Below are 20,143 nucleotides of genomic sequence, written 5' to 3'. Positions count from 1 at the left end.
AAAGTAAAAATACGACTACATATAGTTAATTATACTACATACATTGAGTAAAAAAATTGTAGTCGGCATTTTTCATATTATTCACCCCCTCCCCTTTTGATTTTTATCTTCGGAACGGCCCTGATTGCAAACGTTAACGAATCTCAAAATCTCAAAATATTTTTAAACGTATAATTATAGCTAAGCTTAAGCTGTAAGGAGAATATTTAAGAATATGGGGTTTTATATTAAATTAGTTATTTATAGTAGCACTTGAACATTTTTGATCATTCTACCAAAAGTATTTAAGAAAATCAAAATTAAAAATCAGTTATGATTAAGACATGCCTTATCAATAATAATAATTTATTTCACATTTAGACCAACAAAAATTGTATAATAATTTAAAAATTAATCTTAGCCAAAAGACTCTATTTGAAAAAATAATTCAAGTAAAAAGAAATTAGAATATAGAATACAAAACACAATAAATCAAGTTAAACAGTATTAAGCTGAATTCATAACAAGATATGTAAGCCTACTAGTGATGTCAAATAATAAATCTGATAATCTTGGAAATTCTAACTTAATTTCTGAGTCATCCATTACTTTGTCAATTCTAAAATATGAAACAAAAATAAAATAATAAATAATAAAATGTAGAATACAGATAATTTAAATTATTGTATTTATCCCGATAAAACCGATTCACTTAATAACAAGCCTTCTGTAACAAATTTGTCTAAAAGTATACCAGCCTTATGGCGAATACTTTGATTTTCTTTTAGTGTTATATGTATCATAGAAACAACGAATGATATTTGATCATATTTTATCCATGAGTTGACATTATTTATCATATGTATAATTTTCTGTAAATATTATTAAATAAATCAACAGGCTGTAATCAAAAAGTTATTGGTATATTATATAGAATATTATGAACTGTGATGGTTACATAATTATATAGATAATTATATCAAAAAAATTTTTAATATTAGTACGAAATAGATAATCCACGGAAGTAATTTAATTATATAAATTATTGCTATTATCAGGAGTCACCAAAATTTTCATACAAATGAGCTACATTTGAAATTTTAAGTTTCTGATGATCGATATCTAGAAGATTTCAGTAGATTTGTTTGGTGAGTAATAAAAAAAGTCGAATAATTATTTATTGTTTCTCTTTATAACAATAATCTAATAGTACATACATAGGCAAAAAAAAATGAAATCTTTTAAAGAAATACCTGGCATTGATTTTGCAAAAACCAATGTCAATTTTTTTTATTACCATCGATTTATATTTATAGAAAGATAACCTACAAAAAAAAATTGTTTTCATACAATTATTACAATAATCAAAATTTTTTTTTCATCTTATTATTTTTTATACTTAAAATACTGATTATAAAATAAGTTAACCTACTACATACATTGATACTTTTCTTCATGTCAAAATTGTTAAGAACAACAATACATTCATCAATAATACACTGAGCCATTACAGTATATGATTTAAATTCATATGGTTTTTTAAATTGCTCTGGTAATTTTTCAAAGGAACTATGTTTTTTATTGCCCTCGATTAACTTAACAGGTTCTGTAAAATATATATATATATATATATATATATATATATAATCATAAAAAATTAAAATGATTTAAATAGTTCATAAATTATGTTATTTAGATTTAATTAAAAATGTATTAAATTATATTAAAACTGTTCAGAAAATATCATGTATTTTGTAAATTATTTATTAATTTTATTTAATAAAAATAATATTTTGATGTCTTCATTATGAAGACTTAAAGGTTAGATTATTGAGAACCGATCATTATTTTAAACAATTTTTAAAAGCAATTATTTATTTCTTCATAAAAGTTTAAACTAATACAAAATTACAAAATAATCTAATTTTATCCTACTTTCTATCATACAATATGAAAGTCATGTTACAACTTTGAATAACTGCTAAACATATATGGCATAATTTAAAATTTTAAAATATCAATTGTGAATATATTATAATAAAAAAAAATTATAATTATGCATGACATATTATAAAAACATTACTAAATCTTAAAACAATTCGTTAAAATAAATGCATATTATAATAACTTAATAGTACTTTTTTTCTAATGAAAAATTGTATTTATACAGTATAATTTGAAAATTGACATTATTACCTTCATTTATCCATTCTTTTAAATTCAAGTCTTGTATTTTGAATATCAGAGACTTTAGAGTTTGTGAAATTTTTATGAGAGCAGAATTTTTAATTTTAAATAATGAAATACAATATACTATACTGTCCAAATTATGAGTCTAAAAAAATTAAATAAAAGATTATTTTTTCTATAATTTCCTAATACTTTACTATTTTGGTTATTACTTTTGATCATTTTGGTCCTGCTATTTGTAATACTATACATAAATAATGAATATTCAGAACATCTTTTACTTTTATTAATTCGTTAATGAACGCCAATATATTTTTTTCAGTAAAAGCCCCTTGTTTGAATAATTCACTAATAAATCTATAAAAATATTATTTCATACAAGATATACAAATAATTAATTAATTTTACTTGAAAACATACTTGCAATGGGTTAAAGTTCTATTATAATATTGGAAATGAAAAATATTCAATCTACTCTTGAAATTAGATGGTGTCTATAACAGATATCAAATATTTATATTATTTGATAATCAAATAAAAAAATATATATATAATCAATTGGTAGAAAATGTATTTGAGTATTATATGGTTTTAATCAATGGAAAATTAGAATGGTTAAGTTTGAGTAGTTTATTTGAGTAATCCTACCCAAGTCAGTTTACTTATTAGCTATTATTGTTAATTAGGTATATAATATATATTTGCGTAAATAGTATTATGTATGAATAAATCATAATTTAAAATGATACAAATCAGTTTATTTATAAATAAAAACCTAACCATGCAAGTATCAATACTGAGATTCTTCTTAAGCTTGAAGTGATTTAAGACTAATTTTTTTTAATGATTATAGATTATATTAAAAAATCTAGTATAAATAAAAAAATACTATTATTATGTTAACAAAATATAACTAGTTACCATATTACTGTTCATAAAATTTTCTTTTAATGTATGTACTTCTTTCTGAGGAGTACGAGAATAGTATGACGTAAAGTCATCAAAGCTTTTTTGTGCTAAAACTTTCTGAAAAGTAGTTTTAGAATTGTGAAGTGTATTAAATGTAGACACATTGACCATGTATGCACATAACTGTGCGTATAAAACTGCGAAATTTGGTCTATTTAAAGCCTAGATAAGTAAAACAAAAAAAATGTAATAACTATTATAATTATTAATAATATTTACTTACCCGAAAATAAATTATATCCACAATGTTTTCAAATATATAGATTGTTTTCTTTGGTATGGAAACAATTTTTTTGTGCCATTTTATCAAAATTGTTAATATTTATATGGTGGACAATTGATTGTACCGTATTAAATATTTGCTAAAGTAAAAAACGTTAAAAATAATGATTCTATTTATTTTCTAAAAATAAAATTAATTTAATAAAATGAAACAAATCTTAAGAAAAATATATACAACAATACAATAAATTGTATTTTATAAACTTAGACATACATTTATAAACATACAATACACATTTTTAATAAGATTCAATAATTGTCATATATAAGATTAATATTTTTATTAATTACATCGAACTTAAAATATTTTAAATTATACAACATTGAATACTTACAACCGGTTTACATCTAGTTTCCATAATTGTTATTGAATGGAAAAACAAATATTTCTGAAAATAAAATTTTTTTTATAAGTAACATAAATTATATTACAGGGAATCCATAGTTATAGTTATAATTATATAATTATTATTTATTAGCCAACAATTTAGGGGATAGATAAGACCAAAATTTGAGGGACAAAAATGTTGGTTTAAGAATAATTACTAGTTACTTATAATTAATTTATTTATATAATTATAGTCTCACAAATAAATATTATTTGTTAACTATAATATAATTATTTATAAACTACATTCTCTGTAATATCAGTAAACAGTAGATGGATAAATATAAAACGCCTCTGAAGGCAAAACATTACTATTGAATAAATTAAACAAATCGTAGAATAACTGGTCTAATAAAATTACTTAATACGTGCAGTAAAATATCTAGTTTTAAAACAACATCATGCACAACTATAGGCCTTAGTAGAAGTTATCATTAAAACAATTAAGATATATATAATTTTAATTAGGAAAAAATGAAATAAATTAAATAATATCTTTCAACTGTAATCTGTACTTGACAGTATTTTGTACGATTGCGATTGATGATCGTTGGTGAAAATAATAGTTTATAAGATGCAAAACATCACACAAAAATGATGAAACTAATTGTTAATGCAGATCACTGAACAATATAATAGATATACCTAATATTGTTGAACCGAAAAATAATTTCTTCATTGACTATATGTAATTGCTACACAGTAGTTAGTTAAGTAACTAATAACTTATCAAAATCGTATATTTACGCATACATCATTTGGATTGTGATCACGAAAAATAATTATTTTATTGTTCAAGACTGATTTGTTAAACGATAATACTATTTTGTATTGAATTCTCGAATTCAGATGGCTGTAAACTAACAATATCCGTATTTAATGCACAAAAGTGTTGTACCAATTTTTGTATCTAACGAGAGTATGATTCATGTTGGATATAAACATGCGAGCCGGTCATAGAGTAATTACTCAATGTGGCCGGCTAATAAATTAAAAGGTACATTTGAGCGTTAGGAAATACATTTTTTTTCTTTTAGACTTAATTTGTTAATTATATCACGGACTATAACGGTCTTAAGAGATAATTACGTTAAAAATCGATTTAATCGTTTTATCGTTTTAATCTCGGGGAACAATTTATTTTTATTTTTTTATTTGAGATAAAGGTTTCAACATCTTATGGTTATTAGCCTACATTTGTAACAACGTGAACAGAAATAAGTACAATTTATTTATTTATATATTACATTTACAATTTACAATTTATGGTAAAAGAGTGTGAAGTGCCGGATTAAACATTTGTGGGCCCCTAGGCAATTAAAATTTTGGGCCAAAAACAAAGTCATTTTTTTACATTTTTAACATTACTATCCAATAATTAAAATAAACAGTTTTAATAATAATCAACTATTATTAATAAATAAAATCATGTTTAATAAATTTTTTATTTGCAAGAAAAATTAATTATTATATTATTTCTATTTTTTTCAAAATTATTTTATTATTATTACTGCATATAACCCCTACAACTTAATATATATTATATTTCATAAATAATTTTGTCCCATAAATTCGTAAATAAAATACAGGTATTATAAAATAAAAATAAATATTGTTTTCCGTTTTCACAGGGCCCCTTAAACGAGTAAGGCCCTAAGGCGGGAGCCTACTCTACCTAATGGGTGATCCGGCACTGAGTATGTGTAATGGAAATACTTGTGAATTGCTTCTGTGTTTTCTTCATTGAGAACAAGTCGGAGGGATGTTGAGTTTTTGAATATTTTCAGTGCATCGACGTATTTTGGCATCCGGTGATAATGGGGTCGTTCGATAGGTTTTCGTTGCTTTTGTCGCATAGTGGAGCAGGTTCCTTAGTTATTAAAAAGGAGAGGGTGAGGTGAGTGTGACCTATTCTGGCTCGGGTTATAATTACCTCGTCTCTTCTCTTTAAGTTACAGAGAGAATTCCATTTTTTTGATGAAAGGCTTGATATTTCTTAATTTATTTGAGAGGAGATCGTTGGTCCATTTTTCTGCCATGTATCTAGATTTATAATGTTGAGTGACACTAAGGATGTATTTTTAGATGTTTCAAAACAATAGTTAATAATAATAATAATAATAATATAAAATAATTTAAAACAATAATTATTTATAATTTAATTTTAATTGCTATTGTGTTAGCAAATATAAAGTAGATATTAAGCAGATACCGACCGATCGTCGATTAAACGGAAAATAGTCATACTTTATTTGTTTTATTTTATACAAATAAACGGATTTCCCCTTTATCATTAAAGTAACAATATAACAATTAGAATAATAGTATGATATAAAATAACTTCTAAATGTTATACGTAATCAAAGGTGGGCATTAACTAGTTAAAAAGCTAAAGTTAAGTTAAAAAGTTAATTTTTTTTTAACTTTTTAACTTAACTAGATTAATTAGTAGTTGAAATAACTTAGCTTTTTACAGTTGATTTAAAAAGGATCTATCAAGTTAAAAATTTTTTAAGTTTTTCGTTTATACGTAAATATTAATACAAAAATTAAATAATCATGTAAAGTAAAATAGTTGCATACACTGTAAATCAGATGTCATATAAGATTTTGTAGGTTGGAGGTCCACCTTTGGGTATTGGGTTCTGGATACAGAATGTTATGTATAAAGAATTTTAACTAGAAAGATAATTAAATATGGTAGTTAGTGGCCCCTTGTTGTACATCGTACAATGTCATAGTATTTTTTAAACACTTCAGGACCACTGCTGTATATTATGATAAAAAATTCAATAGAATTGTTTATTATAATTTAGGAAATAAATCTTTCTAAAGAACGCAGTCACTTTTTATGTGATCTGCTTACTAATTAAAAAAATAGATTAACTTTTTTTGAACTGAGTTAAGTTAATATTTTTTTTCTTATTAACTTGTAACTTATCGAGTTAAATTTATGAATTGTTAACTGTTAACTTTTAACTTATTGATCTTGTGTTCTCTTAACTCGAGTTAATTATTTTCATTAACTTGCCCACCTTTGTACGTAATATAGTAATAGAGGTAAAAATGTTAAACAGAATATTAAATTACAGTTAAATTAATTATATAACAGTTTAAACAGTACATTTTAACAATAATATATGAAAAAAAAAAAAACATTGAACCAAATTATTATCAAATGAGGGATCTCATGTGTGTGATGCGTGTGATATCATACCTGTACGTCTTAGAGGTTCATTTTGTAAATTATTTATATTGGCGCTAGGAATATGGAAGGTTTTTTTGGAACGAGTTGCATAAGAAGGGATTTTAAAATTTATTTGGGATAGCAAACATGAGAAATTTTTAACTTTGTTAATTTCGACTGTCTTGTTGTTATTGAATGATCTTTGCATTTCTTATATACTTTATAAGTCAATAATTTGTCTAAAATGAAGAATTTATGGTCTGCGCATTCTTCATTTTTATTAAGCCAATGTTTTATTAGATTACAACGTTTACACCATGTCAAAAAAATTAATTTAATATTTTTTTTATGTTGAATTTAGCCAAATTTATCTATAAATATACCAATTGCACAAATAAAGTTCCACAATTTTTTTAATTGAGATTTAAGATCATTTGTTTTAATATTTTCAAAATGTTCAAAATTGTTATTAATTATAAATAATTGATCTTTATTCGATCACCGTGTCGGTGATTAACTGTAATTTACAACTATTAAAATTAAAATTATTTAAGCAAATATGAGCTAAACAGCCAGAGGTGGCCGTAAAATTTTAGTGGGTATAATTTTTGTAATTATTAACGACTTATTTGATATTTTTAACTTTTTTAAATACTGATATTAGATTAAAACTCAATAAGTATGATTGTATATTAATTATTAGAAAAAAATTCTCGAGAAGAGTAATTCATTATTGGTCTATGATAGGGCGTAATTTTAACATTTTCCCTGGGCGTAAAAATTCCTAGTTCCACCTCTGTAAATACTCAGCAAAATAAACAAAAATGCAGCCCTCCAGTGTTACTTCCTTCTATTGGCGCCGATACCTGTATCCAAGTATTGCAGTATCAATACCTGTTAGGGGTGGGTGTAAGCATGCGAAACACCAGTTAACATTATTTTAATTTATGAGTTATAAATTATTTTATGCATCATCATACCTAACATTATGATAAATTTAAACACTAATCATTAAATTTACTTATTATTGCTCGAAGTTATTAAAATTATAGAAAAAAAATTGAGGGTCGTTGCTCAACCTACTGTGGGTAGGTGGGTGGGTCTTGCTTTGCAGGTATGCTTCCTCCTTTTCTTTATCTTTATTTAAATTATTATATGAATAATTTGATGATGACAATAATAAAGATTCTATATCACTTAAGTCTACGTTGTTATCTGAATACGTAATGCTAGATTGTTAGTTATTTATGTGTAATGTATAATCTGCTTCTTTATCAATATTTTGTTCACAATTTGTACCCTTTGAAGTACAAACTAATGAATAAGTGCTTTTAAATGATGTTCATATAACTCTTGATATAGGATTTCTATTGTAACCTCCCTTCTGTTGAAAAATTGAAAATACATTTTTAAGTACATTTTGATTTAAGCGATTTGTCAATAAGAAGCTGATGTTATGTTTTTTTCATCTTCAAAAAACTGTAGTAAACCATTTATGGTTTAAATAAACCCATTAAAACACAGAGGTCGAGTGATTTTTTTTTTTTTTGACATGACTTGTACATATCAACCAAATAAGAGGACGCATTATTTAAAAAATTTATTACACAATTTATATCAGTCAAAGCACAGTTATAAATATTTTTACTTTATAAAGATCTGCTTTTCAAACAATCGGAAAGCCTGTTCATAAAATCTACAAAGTCTGGTGTATCTAAAATTGTTTCGCCAATTAATTCGTTTGTAGAGACACAAGTGCGAATTGTTGAAGCCATAGTGTTATTAACACTAAGTAATTTAGTAATTTTTTACTAAATACTTGAACAGCAAATTTTACCCTCATTTTTTTAAACGAATTTGAATTTATGTGCGTATCCGAAACTTTTAATAAAACTCTGTTTCTTTTGTTATTTTTGTCAATATAGTATGTAGGTATTCTTAATATCTGAGTAACAAATTGTTTTTTCTCCTTTTTTAAATATGGACCCAATTAAATTATTCATTGTACTTTTTAAAAGATGTGGAACCTCAAATATAGTATATATTTTTTTATCGTTTATAAAAAAATATGAATTATTCTCAGTAACGTTTAATGCCCTCAGTGCACTTTGATTATTAGTACCTTGGTCACAAAAAATTATTTTAGGATATAACCCAGCTTCTAAAAATGTCTGAAGTACATATAGTATTAAATCTTTTAGCATGCCATGTTTGACACTTGAACGAACTAAATAGTATGTTATTGATATTTTCCAAGGTGAAAATATACCCCTTGCCATGAACACAAGTATTTGCTAAATTACTTAATCTACTAAGATGTCCAAAATATTCAAATCCTTCAATTAAATCATAATGTTTTGATATTATAAAATCAATGGTATAAGTAATATAACTCAAACTGATTCTTTGACGCCATGCTTTATCACCCTTGTCTACCTACTTGAACAAGTTACCCGCAAATTTCGCCTCTAGATTTAAATCTATAATTCCCATTATACCAGGCAAAGTATGGTTCAACGATCATACTTTATCCAGATCCCTCATAATCAAATTTAACCGATTACGCACTGGCCATCATCTCTTACCTTCTTGAAAATTAAATCTTAATGATTCCCTTCCAGTGGTGCAATTATCGGGATTATTGGATGTAAAATTCACAGGGACCCTCGGTTTTGGTGGAACCCAAGATATCTTCTAATATTACCTTTATCCCTTTCAATATTCCTACTGTTATCTGTAATATACACATACAGGTATTATATTATTTGTTTTAATATAATAATAAAACTCTGGAATTTTTACATGGGTCCCTTATCATTAATTTACGCCATTCATTTTGTCATTCATTTTGGGTCCTTCTCTGCATACTCTATTTAAAAAAAAAAAATCTATATTCTATCTTATATTCTATTTGACTGCCCTTCCCTTCCTACCAAAACGCAATATCCTAATTAGTCTCGCAATAACCCATTCAATACTTTCAGCATTCTAAATTTCAAAATTAACTCTCATTCTAATTATTTCCTTCACTCACGAGGCTGATTTCTGTATATAATCTTTTATTATTTTAATATTTTTATATCATATGTTTTATCTATTATACTTTGATTAATTAATCGATGTATTTTATTATAATTGTCGAGCTTAATAGTATTTCTAAAAGCTCTATAAATAAAAAAAATAAAAACTATAAAAAATAACTTTATTTGTATAACAAAACATGTAGATAAGAATTTATCATTCTAAACCTGTATAATTTATTTAAAAATTAAATGCATTCGATTGCACAAACATAGCTTACGTTTTTAAATAATTACCAATGAAAAATAATTAGGTACCTTTGGAACTTCTGCGTTAATGAACTATGATGTGAACACTATCATAGACGGATTCAAAATAAAATCTTACAAGTCGATCAAGTCAATGTTCTTTTATGTTATTAATGTTATTAAATTAATTACATCAAGTAACAATAATAATAGAATATAAATGGTATATTATTGTTAATTTGTCAGCTCACCAATTTTGGGGCAAAAATAAATACCAATACTAAAAATAAACTAGCAACAAAGCCGATCAAGAAAATGTTAATATTGACTACGCATCAAGACCATGGCGTTAAACGTGTTAAATATTTTGAATTAAATAATATGGTTAACTTTCAGTGATATTACTTAAATTATGAAAAACTTTTGGCGCCCCAGTGTTCATGGCACCCGGTGCACATGCACCTCTCACCCCCCTAGGCACAACCCTGCATATGGAACATTGCATGAATGGCAGACAGTAGATGGATAAAATTGTATTCAACCGTAGTATAACTTAAAAAGCAAGGCTTTGCATCCGAATAATTTTTTCGGGTTTCGGGTTTCGGGTGTTGAATATATTCGGGTGTTCAAACACCGCAATACAACATTTAAACAAACATTTGGGTGTTAATAACCGTTATTATTCGGGTTAATATTGGTTAATATAGGTTAATACGGGTGTTAAGTAGTCAAGAAAAAATATTATTTTTCATTGGTAGTGGGTGGTGGAGTGGCTGAGTCCCCCCTCCACTAATGAAATATTTATATTTTTTGTTACCTGCCTATGTAATAAAATATAAATTTCTTATAACAACTGTACAACTGTAACAGTTTTTTAGACCAAACTATTATTATGTTAATTTCAAGCAATGGTGTAACCACGATTTATTTTCGGGGAAGAGGGGGTTATTTTATATGTGTATGAAGCTTATGAATTATAATATCTAATAAAATTAAAAATACTAACACTATGTCCTACTCCTAGTTAATATGGGCATATCGCATGCGACAAACAAACTATTTTGTATTCTGCGTTTGTATTTGTGGCATAGACAGAATCGGAGGGGGGGGTGGCTTGTGGGAACTAAGCCCCCCAGAAATATAAAGTACAGGTCTTAGCCCCCTAGCCTTGAAAATTGTTAAGTGACTAAAAATATAATAATTATTTTAATTGTAAAATGCATTTTTAATAACTGAATTAAAAAAAAAATATTATGATAAAAATTGAATCAAATTTGTAAGATTTTACAAACTTCTTGTCATGACTTGGAACGATCGTAATTAATGTAATATTAATAATATGTAATAATCCGTATAGGTTGTTTAATTTAATTTTTTTTTTTTTTTTATTGATTCATAATATAAGTACACATTACAAATTTTTACATACAGAATTACAATGATTATCTATCTCTTATAAGCGATGCTTGTGTTAGAGATAGAGAGTATTTAAATTAAATTTAGACAGTGAAAAAACAATTTTATCAAGTATACATAAATAAAATAAAATAACAGATAACAAATGAATATTCAAAGTTATACATAATTATATTGATATACAGAAAAAGATAAAAAAAAGAAAATATAAATTTAAATTTACAAGGAATTGACTAATAAATTATTCTAATTCTAAAAATAGATATTTATAAATAATATTTTTGACATTAGCATGGTTACAATGTATTTTTTGTTTAAACTCAAATGGCATAGAATTGAAATATGTAGGTCCTAAATAGTCGACGAACGATTGACCACAGGATTTAAAAGCATATTTAACACGAATATCATAAACTCGGTTTGTTCTTTTATTTTTGAAAAAAGAATTGCTTATATCTTTAATATTACGTTTAAACACAAACATAAAAGCTAATTTTTTGTATAAGTATTTTATTGGCAATACACCCAAAACTCGGTAATTGTTTTTTGTTGATCCTTCCAGGGTACATTTATTTAGACAGATTCGAACTATATTATTTTGGTTCATTTGAAGTGTGTTTAAAATATTTTTAGCTAGACCTCCCCATACTAGTAGCCCATATTGGTATATCGACTGATATAGTGCAAAATATATTATTCTCATTGTATGTTTGGGTATTATATTTTTAAGTTTAGTAAATTTATAAGATATTGAACGTTACTTACCTACTAGATTATGTATGTGTGAATCCCACCTAAGATTTTTATCAAAAATATTACCTAAATAGCGAATTTTCGATACCATTTTTATACTTTTACATTTATCTTGATTACAGAATTTTTTATCAGAGCAGCTATGTATTGTTATTGTATTAAAATTGGTTTTAGTTTTATAAATAGAGAAAGTCATAAATACTGTTTTATCATTATTTAATGTTAATTGTCTGGAACTCAAAGATTTATATACATTATTCAGCCCAACTGTAGCTTTAGAGTGTGCCCCTTCCCATGATTTGTCCGAGAAAAGCTAACAGGTATCATCTGCATATGCAACAATCAAACCGTCCAAATTACATTCACAAATCGAATTTACGTATAAGTTAAATAAAATTGGTCCCAAAACACTTCCTTGGGGCACACCGTATTCAATACTACATTCATTTCCCGTGATATCATTTATTTTTACTATTTGTGTTCTATTAAATAAATAACTTCTAAACCAATTCCAACTATTGTTATTAATACCAAAACTTGTTAAAATTTCCAATAAAATTTGATGATTTACAGTATCAAACGCTTTAGTCAAGTCTAAGAATACGGCTATAACTTTATTACTTTTATCTAATTCGTTATATAATAATTTAGTAGTGTTATATAGGGCTTCTTCTGTTCCTATACCAGGTCTAAATCCAAATTGGTTCTTCGATAAAAGTTTATTGCCTTCCAAATACGCTATTAATCTTGACTTGATTATTTTTTCAAATATTTTCGAAAAATTACTTAATAGTGATATTGGCCTATAATTATTTATATTTGTTGGGTCCCCACCTTTATGAAGAGGTTTGATCACTACTAATTTTAGTTTGTCTGGAAATACATTTTGTTCTATGCTTAAGTTATATATGTATACTAGAGGAGAAACTACATGTTCAATTACATATTTTAACATTTTTATTGTTACTTTATTGTAACCTGCCACAGTTTCATCTTTACAACTATTTACAATTTTGATCATTTCAGCGTTATCGATTTTATTAAGGAACACTTTATCAAAAGAAACATTTTTATTAAAATTTGAATATCATTTATTTTTTCACTGCTAAGATTGACGACTAATTTCTTTCCTATACTGGAAAAAAAAATTATTGAAAATATTTGATGCCTCTTTTGGATCCTTGTTTACATTAATTAATTTTTCATCAATTTTTAATGTTTGAATTTTTTCTTTATTATTTATTTTTGAACACGTAATTTCATTGATAAGTTTCCAAGTTAATTTGGAGTTATGCGAGATACTATTGAATTTTTTTTCATAAAAACGTAATTTTGCTAGTCTCAGTATTGTTGTGTAAGTATTTTTGTATTTTGTATAGTGCATATTTAATTTTAAATTATTAGGATTTTTTTTACATTTTAAAAAGAGGGACTGCTTATGTCGTGTGGAACGTAGCAAACTAGGAGTCATCCATTCTTTCAGGCGCCTATTTTTTGAAGTTATTATTTTAGAAGTCGTCGATTTATTAATTATATTAGAGATTATTTTATAAAATTCATTAAAACACTCATTTACGTTATTTTTGTCATAAACCGATATCCATTTTTCATTACTTAAAAGGTTTTTAATTTTATCATGATGAATAATAGTGAAAGTATTTTTGTCAGTTTCAAAATTAACATTAGTTGGTATTGAAACACACGTTGAGTAATGATCAGTGATATATGTTTGTAAAACGCCGGCATTTATCGAATTAATTAGGTGGTCATTACTGTTTATAAATATATGATCGAGGCACGAGTGATTAAGACCTACAGGTACCCTAGTATAAATGTTTATGAATGAAGCGAAGCCAGTTTTTGATAATAAATCTAAATATTCATTATTGTATGCATTATCGCTGAGTATATTTATGTTCATATCTCCTATAAGTACCGTATAACCATCTTTATTATTTGTTTCATCTATAACTTTACTCAGTGTTTTTAAAAAAATTCTTTCATCCGATGAAGGTGATCTATATATACATAACATATTAATAGGTGTACTTAGATTCACTAAAGAAAGTTTTAGAATATTCGTCTCGATACAATCATATTCAAAAAAATTAACATTAAAATTATGTTTCACAAAAACCATTATACCATCGTTTTGATTCCTTTTTATAGTTGAAAAAAATAAATTATAGCCATCTATTTCATAATTACAATGGATTGAGGCGTCATGCCAAGTTTCAGTTAAGACAATTAAATCAATTGTTTTACTGTATATACCATTTTCTAAAAATAAAATTAGCTCATCAAAATTTGAGTTAATACTTCTTATTTTACAACATAATACATTTACATAATTATTATTTTTATCATTTTTTACACTAATAAATTCTGAAAAAGATTCAAAATAGTTAGTTTTGTAGCTTAAATATCCCTTTATATTGTTTAAAAAATTATCCATATTAAAAAAGAAAAATATATATATATATAATACGCATAAAGATAGTAAATAATTTTAAAATTAAAGATTAGGTGAGTTTAAATAAGGAGCTTTCATTATCAATAAATATAGCATTAGTATTTTCATTTTTTTTTTATGAACAGTTTTAGATTTTTAAACCATACAAATTTATATCCAAAATCACGAGCATATACTCTAGTTTTAAAAAATAGGTTTCTATTGTATTGAGTTAAACTATCATTTATGTAAATGTTATCATTATTCCAATTATTATTCACAAGTTTACCCGTTAATTTTGATTTTTTAGCATTATCCATGATTTCCTTTTTAATTTGCTTTGATTGCAGTTCAGCTATTATTTTTCTCGATTTGTTATTAATTTTTGATTTGATACGAAAGGCTTTGATTACAGTTGTTTTCACTCCAACGGCTTCAGCGATTGTCTCGATTATTTTCACACAATTTTCATTGTTTGCCTCAGGAACACCCATGATTTCAACGTAGTTTTCAATAACCTTTTGTTCTAAGATATTCATACGTTTATCTAAGAGCACAATATCACTTTTTAATTTGGTGTTTTGTTCTCTCAGGATTTGGTTTTCTTCCTTCATGTTTTTTACTGATGTTATCAACTCTTGTATTTGTTTACCAAAGCTGTCAAATTTTTCACTCATGAAGTTAACTGATTCTATTAGGTTTTTGAAGTTTTCATTGTTTAAACATTCCATGTCTTTATATTCCAATACTGTCGAAGTACTAGGCTCTATTTTTTTGACAGACGGTTCAATATATTTGCATGTATTACAAACTCATTTCTGTTTACTAGCTTTAGACATTTTTCAAAAGGTTGTTTCCCTCAAAGAAGCACATCCAAAATGCATGAATAAGTTACACATCATGCAATTTATATCGTCTCCTTCATAAATATCATCATTACAGACATTGCACAACATTTTAAAATTAATACAATAATTATATATTAAATAATAATTTATGATGAGGAAAAGAAACTGTTAAGCGACTTGATAATTCAATTACACAATACGACCGCTCTAGACAAGAGACAAGTGAATACTGATTAATTAATTATTCCTGTTTAGAATACCTATTTCTCCAAAAATGTTTAAGATAAGGTAGGTACCTAATTGTTTTTTTTTGCTTAAATTTTTGATTAAAAATGTTAAATTGTCGAACTTCGTAAATTGCCTTGTTGAAATAAATAATTGTGCACAGTGGTATCTATAGGTGTAATAAGCAAATAATGCTCAGCCCCCCCCCCCCCACAAATTTCACCAAATTTCTGCTTATGGTTTGTGGTGCGTGCACACACTAAAAACGCACTAGCTAGGAGATAGCGTAATACAAAAATAATAATAATTTGTACTTATGAATGTTACGATGAAATTATTACACCAACAAAAATTGACAATTCATGACTAGGGCTGTGCGATTAATTGAATTAATCGAATTTTTTATTCGATTATTCGATTAATCAATTATTTTTAACAATATTAAAATAATCGAATAATCGATTTATATCGATTATTCGATTATTAATTAAAATATCCGAAAATAATCGAATAATTGAATAATCGAATAAACGATTATTAATTGAAATATCCGAAAATAATCAAATAATTGAATAATCGAATAATCGAAGAAAAAAGTTTATTATTAAAAGAAATTATAATGAAAAACATGGCTATTTTCGATTTATTTTAATCTTTGCTATATGTAGTATATCCATTTTAATCTGTCGTTATTTAATGAAATGTCTTCATTTAAAAGGTGTATTTGGATTTTGTTTTCATTTATTTTTAGCAATGGTTATTATTTTCCTGGAAACCGTCGATGAAGGTGACCTGCCGCGATGATGTATTTTTAGTAAAAGTGGCTGTGTATTAACTGACCATAAATCGTCGGTAACAAATGAACATGCAAGCCAACTAATTTTTCTATCCGCGAATTATGATTATATAGCAAAACCAGCGTTTTAAATATGTATAATATTAATTTTAGATTTAAGTCAAGACTCAAAACTGAATTTTAAAGTAAACAGTAATTCTTTGTACACAAGATGATGTTATTTTATTAGTTATATCTTTTTTATTTAATAAAACTTTTAAATAAGGATAATTATTTAATTATTAATATTATTAAATAACTCAATAGTAAAATTATTCGATTCTAAATGAATTCATGATTATTCAATTATAAATCGATTATTCTATCAATAAACAATTATTCGATTATTAATCGATTATTCTATTAATAAACAATTATTCGATTATTCGATTATAATCGAATATTATTTAAATAATCGATTATTCCAGGGAAAAAATAATCGCACAGTCATGCCATAGACATGTATACTACACGCCATACACTGATCAAATACGAATAATGCGAACAATAATTTAAGTAATCATACGCCAGACATCAGTTCTATTTCAGACTTATAGTATTGCAATAAATAACGACTTGGTGATTCATAGAAGACCTATTACCTATAAAATTATAGTAATACGATGTATCCGCTTGGGATAGTTTTAAAAATAGTATCCCAGTTGTTTACACTTGAACATTCAACATACCATACCATTCATGCAAACCTATTAATATGATATATTGCTATTGTCTTTATTTAGATAAATTTAGATTAATTAACAATTTTATATATTATTTGTGAAATTATTCCTGTGAATAATAATTTTACAATCAAACAACTAATGACAAAATTGAAATAACCACAAAAAATACATACAAAATGATATGTCACATAAAGATAGAAAAAATAAAAAATTATTCAGGTTTCGGGTTAAAACCAATATTTTATTCGGGTTTTGGTTAATTCGGGTATTTTAATGAAAAAAAATCATTTGGGTTATATGGATTTTGGGTGTTTAATTTTTAAGGGGTTTTAGGGGTGTTACGGGTTTGGGTTAATTCAGGTGCAAAGCCCTGTTTAAAAGTTAATAGTAATATTTTTATTATTTTATAAACATACCTACGTAATACTACATACATACGCATTCGTCTCGAAGGAGGATCAATCCAAACCTATAAACCAATCCTCGCCAGGGGCGTATTTTAGGGGGAGCGAAGGGGACGATCGCCCCCCCCCCTGAATCCATATTTAATGAATCGATTATATGTGAGCTACACATTTCAAATTTTTTTAATGTGGATCATTTTATAATGAAATCAAGTTACACGCAGCTGTGAATACTGAATTGAACTTTTTGTTGGGTCTATACTTAGTGAAAAATCAAATAAAACACAAGCGTAACTTTTAAAACACAGACAAGTGCTAAAAAAAACAACACAAAAATCGATTCAAAGTAGATTCAGCATTAGATAAAAAAAAAAAAAAACTACAAATATTAAGGATTCACCTGATTTAAATATTACCAAACATTTTACTTGTATATTTTGAGCCTAAATTAAAGAAAAAATTCAAGTCGCCCCCCCCCCCTAGAAGTAAGTCTAAATACGCCCCTGATTCTTGCTATAAATATGTTATAGTAGCAAACAGAATATGATACATATTTACCGATAATTAAAACTTTTACTTCGTTACTATACGCATAATATACTTTCTGTTCAAACACTGATCAAATAGTGAATTTTTATACAATGAAAAGAAAAATTTACAATTTAATGAAGCACAGTTGTAATGTATTAAAAAAAAAAAAAAACATTGCATTCTTTACTATTGTTATATAATTTATCTGAAATCTACAGTCCCTTAGATTTCTTATTTTACTATCCATCTTTTAAAGAAAATTTGTTTATCTCACGAAAAATATTTTAAATCGACGCGTAATCAAGTTGTGCGTCCTCCTCAAGGATAATTGCGGGCTTTAATAATACCTAATTCACAAAATCAATGACAGTTGATTAGTTATTCACATGATTTGATCATACATAGTTGATATTAGATTTGATTTTTTTATTGTATACGCAGATAAGTTGCAGCGCATTTAGGGTGAAGCTTAAGCCATCGTTCAATTTGATCATTAACTTATGAGAAATATTAATTAATCTTTTATGCGCACATCCCTTGTTCTTGATAGCTTAGGAGCGTATATTATTATAACTAATAATCTTATTCTGTAAAATAGTAGCCGGCCGGTTATTTCCCATTAAACTACTGATTAGACCATCGTACCAATTTACATAAATAAAGTTTTCTAATTTATATTTAACAGGTCCTAGAAACTATAGCATAAGTTCTGGATAGTCAAATCGGTGTTAGTGAATTTTGACCCAATTCCTAAATAAAGTACGAGTTTCGGCCCGGGTTTTTTTGAGGTACGTTTGAATTACAACCACACAGTAATGTATATATTATATATATACGAGTAGTGTTACATATTACCAATACCGTAGCAACCAAATATTGAACCCGAAGCGAAACTTCAAAATTCACCCATATACATTCTTAATTTAAAAATATTATAATTATTAGATATTATTTATCAACAATTACATTAGTTAATATTAAGGACGTTGACATTTTTGAAAATAAAATAAAGAACATTGACCGTTGCAATTCTTAACATAAAATGCAAATTTTTCATTTTTGCGCCTTCCCAGGAATTACACCTGGGGCGTAGACATCTCTCACCACTCCCCTCTCATTACTACGGCCCTACACATCACACTATATTTATTGAAAAAAGTATTTAAAGCAGGGCTTCAAACCGGTTAAAACCGTTTTTTTTATTAACCGGTTTTATTGAAAAATGTGTATGAACGAAAACATAAATGAAACCACAATTACTAATTTTATAGAACGAAAACAAATAATTAACCAGAAAAATATTTTTCTTTCTCGAACGGAAATAAATACATTTTTAATTACGAAAAATCATTAATATTTTATTTTATTTTTTACAAATTTTGTTAAGTTGGTTAGACTATTTTGTTTGACAAAAGACAGGAAAAATTATAGGAGTGTATAAATACAGGAATGCACCTTAAGTATTCTGTGCATGCGCGTAATTTATTCACTATTATCATAATGTTAGGTTATTACATAGAGTTACTCAATGGGCTGTTATCAATATATCATATCAAATCACTATAATACGATAATAATATGAGTTATGAATCAAACTATTCAAATTTAACTACGTACTTTCTATATATATAAATAATATATTGTCATTTTATTTTAGTTGTTAAATAATAATGTTCAGTTTCGTTATAATTTTTTTTTTTTTGTAATAGTATATTATTGAGATGTTTAG

General features: G+C 25.9%; 1 protein-coding gene across 1 annotated transcript; it reads right to left on the bottom strand.

The window, feature by feature from the left end:
- Positions 1-486: 486 nt before the first annotated feature.
- Positions 487-15,616, bottom strand: LOC112687986. Its single transcript, XM_025560999.1, has 5 exons — positions 15,175-15,616; positions 12,813-13,483; positions 3,091-3,300; positions 2,590-2,663; positions 487-598 (listed from the first exon to the last, which is right to left on the bottom strand). Exons 1-5 carry the CDS (start codon positions 15,614-15,616, stop codon positions 487-489), a joined length of 1,509 nt encoding a protein of 502 aa, XP_025416784.1.
- Positions 15,617-20,143: the final 4,527 nt, after the last annotated feature.

The sequence above is a fragment of the Sipha flava genome, unplaced genomic scaffold, assembly GCF_003268045.1.
Source record: "Sipha flava isolate LNK unplaced genomic scaffold, YSA_version1 36_pilon_pilon, whole genome shotgun sequence".
Classification (NCBI taxonomy): Eukaryota; Metazoa; Arthropoda; class Insecta; order Hemiptera; family Aphididae; genus Sipha; species Sipha flava.
The sequence above is the reverse complement of the archived record's forward strand: the minus strand, read 5'-3'. Positions and strand labels throughout refer to the sequence as shown.